Here is a 3,190-nt window from a genome sequence, read left to right as displayed (position 1 = left end):
TTGTGAGTGGAGAGAACAATGAGGTCTCCAGGGTATGTTGTGTAGATGTCTGGGTGCTGTGTTTTTGTGTCTGTGTAACTCACTGGGAACCTCCGGGTAGAGTCTCAGTGCCTTGTAGTTGGAGGCGGCAGGGAGATGCCTGAGTTTTTGTTTGCGCCGTTGTTGCTTGTAAGGAAGTGTGTGCGAGTGTCGTGCGTGGGACAAAGGATTCCAAAGAAGACAGTCATGAACGAAAATCTTCCCGCATCTCTGTTTCACCGAGGTAGAGAAAGAAGGGTCCGTGTGGGGCCCATTGCAGACCACAGGCATTGGATTCTTTGGAGGGGGCAGCTCCAGCTGAGGGGATAGATGAGGACTGGGGTGGTGGACGCTTCGTGCCCTCTGGAGAAACAAGACAGTTTCTGAAAGCAAGCCTTCATTGGATCTGCAGGCTTTCACTGGGCTCCATTCGGGAGCCTACGTAGGTTTAGGAGGTAGAGTTTTGTGGGGGAGGGGAGAGAGGCGTGGCATAAATGACCATCTCCCCCTTAACCTTGACTTCCCTCTGCAGGAGCTATGATGGGGCCCTTTGGAGCCCTGTGTTTGGCCTGGGCTTTGCTAGGAGTGGCCAGAGCGTGTCCCGAGCCTTGCGCCTGTGTTGACAAGTACGCCCACCAGTTTGCAGACTGTGCCTACAAGGAGCTGCGCGAGGTCCCAGAAGGACTGCCAGCCAACGTGACCACACTTAGTCTGTCTGCCAACAAGATTACTGTGCTAAGGCGGGGGGCCTTCGTCAACGTCACGCAGGTCACTTCGCTGTGGCTGGCTCACAGTGAGGTGCGCACCGTGGAGTCGGGGGCATTGGCAGTGCTGAGTCAGCTCAAGAACCTCGACCTAAGCCACAACCTCATATCCAACTTCCCTTGGAGCGACCTTCGTAACTTGAGCGCGCTGCAGCTGCTGAAAATGAACCACAACCGCCTGGGATCGCTGCCCCGGGATGCACTCGGAGCGCTCCCGGACCTGCGCTCTCTGCGCATCAACAACAACCGGCTGCGTACCCTGGAGCCCGGCACGTTCGACGCACTAAGCGCGCTGTCTCATCTGCAACTCTATCACAACCCCTTCCACTGCAGCTGTGGTCTCGTGTGGCTGCAGGCCTGGGCGGCGAGCACCCGGGTCTCCTTACCGGAGCCCGATTCTATAGCGTGCGCCTCCCCCCCTGAGCTGCAGGGCGTGCCAGTGCACCGCCTGCCCGCCCTGCCCTGCGCACCACCCAGCGTGCGTCTGAGCGCAGAGCCGCTGCCTGAGGCGCCTGGTACCCCTCTGCGCGCAGGCTTGGCTTTTACATTACACTGCTTCGCCGAAGGCCACCCCACACCCCGCCTGCAATGGCAACTTCAGATCCCTGGTGGCACTGTAGTCTTAGTGCCACCGGTTCTCAGCAAAGAAGAAGATGGAGGAGAGAAGGTAGAGGGTGGGGAGGGTGATGGAGATGAAGATCTGCCTACGCAGACTGAAGCACCAACCCAGATTCCAGCACCGGCTTGGCCAGCGCCTCCAGCCACCCCGCGCTTCTTGGCCCTCGCAAATGGCTCTCTGTTGGTGCCCTTCCTGAGTGCCAAGGAGGCAGGCATCTACACTTGTCGTGCACACAATGAGCTAGGCACAAACTCAACGTCCTTACGGGTGACAGTGGCTGCAGCGGGGCCGCCGAAACACGCTCCTGGAACAGGGGGAGAACCTGATGCGCAGGCCCCGACCTCTGAGCGCAAGGCCACCACGAAGGGCCGTAGCAACAGCGTCCTGCCCTTCAAACCTGAAGGCAAAACCAAAGGCCAGGGTCTGGCCCGAGTCAGCGTCCTCGGGGAAATCGAGGCAGAGCTGGAGGAGACAGATGAAGGAGAGCAGGTGGGAGGTCAGATCCCTGAAGATCCGATGGGGGAGAAGCACTGTGGCCATGGGGACCCCTCTCGCTATGTGTCTAACCATGCATTTAACCAGAGCTCAGATCTCAAGCCGCACGTTTTTGAGTTGGGCGTCATCGCGCTGGACGTAGCCGAGCGTGAGGCTCGGGTGCAGCTGACGCCTCTTGCTGCCCGCCGGGGTCCTGGGCCAGATGGTGCCAGCGGAGCTCGGAGGCCCGGGAGGCAGCCACTGCGCCTACTCTATCTGTGTCCTGCGGGGGGTGGCACGGCAGTTCAATGGTCACGAGTGGAGGAGGGGGTCAATGCCTACTGGTTTCGCGGCCTGCGCCCTGGCACCAACTACTCCGTATGCCTGGCACTGGCGGGCGAGGTGTGCCACGTGCAAGTGGTGTTTTCGACCAAGAAAGAACTGCCGTCCCTGCTCGTTATCGTGACCGTGAGTGTTTTTCTCCTGGTGCTGGCCACCGTGCCCCTCCTGGGTGCCGCCTGCTGCCATCTACTGGCCAAACATCCGGGCAAGCCCTATCGTTTAATCCTGCGGCCACAGGCTCCGGACCCTATGGAGAAACGCATCGCTGCTGATTTCGACCCGCGTGCCTCCTACCTTGAGTCTGAGAAAAGCTACCCTGCCCGTGGCCAGGCTGGAGGTGAGGAGCCAGAGGAGGTCCCGGAGGAAGGCCTTGATGAAGATGTGGAGCAGGGGGACCCAAGCGGGGACCTTCAGAGAGAGGAAAGCCTGGCGGGTTGCTCATTGGTGGAGTCTCAGTCCAAGGCCAACCAAGAGGAGTTCGAGGCTGGCTCTGAGTACAGTGATCGGTTGCCCCTGGGAGCAGAAGCAGTCAACATCGCCCAGGAGATCAACGGCAACTACAGGCAGACAGCGGGCTGAGCCCCCAGCACGCCTGGCCTGCCCACTCCACCTTGGGTACCTCGGAGCCTAGTGACTTTACCACCCTCACGGGACCCCGCCCCACCCCAAGCCTTTAGTTTTCTGCCTCCTTAGCCCTCCCCAGGGGTCACTACTAGAGATGTCTAGGAGTGGGCCGAATTCAGTGGCCATTCTCTCGGAGGGCTTGAATCCCCATCCCCACCCAAAGCACAGGGCCAGGCTCCTACCTCCTCTAAGGCACCACCCATGGGCTGCAAGAAACCGTCCATTGCCTTCCATTCCACCACGATGATCAGCAAAATCCATCGCACACACCATGCGGTGGAACTTGGAGGCAAGGTGAAGGCAACGCACCACGCCAGTCACTGGCCATGTCTGGTGATAATAATGGGGT

At 59.7% G+C, this 3,190-nt stretch overlaps 1 protein-coding gene across 1 annotated transcript; it reads left to right on the top strand.

The window, feature by feature from the left end:
- Positions 1 to 555: 555 nt before the first annotated feature.
- ISLR2 (immunoglobulin superfamily containing leucine rich repeat 2) lies at positions 556 to 2,796 on the top strand (the record flags this gene model as incomplete). The annotated part of the gene is made up of 1 exon (XM_080930346.1): positions 556 to 2,796. One exon carries the CDS (start codon positions 556 to 558, stop codon positions 2,794 to 2,796), a length of 2,241 nt encoding a protein of 746 aa, XP_080786472.1.
- Between the last annotated feature and the right edge of the window lie 394 nt (positions 2,797 to 3,190).

Source organism: Micromys minutus, assembly GCF_963924665.1.
Source record: "Micromys minutus genome assembly, chromosome: 16".
NCBI lineage: Eukaryota > Metazoa > Chordata > Mammalia > Rodentia > Muridae > Micromys > Micromys minutus.
This window is presented reverse-complemented; position numbering and strand designations above follow the sequence as displayed.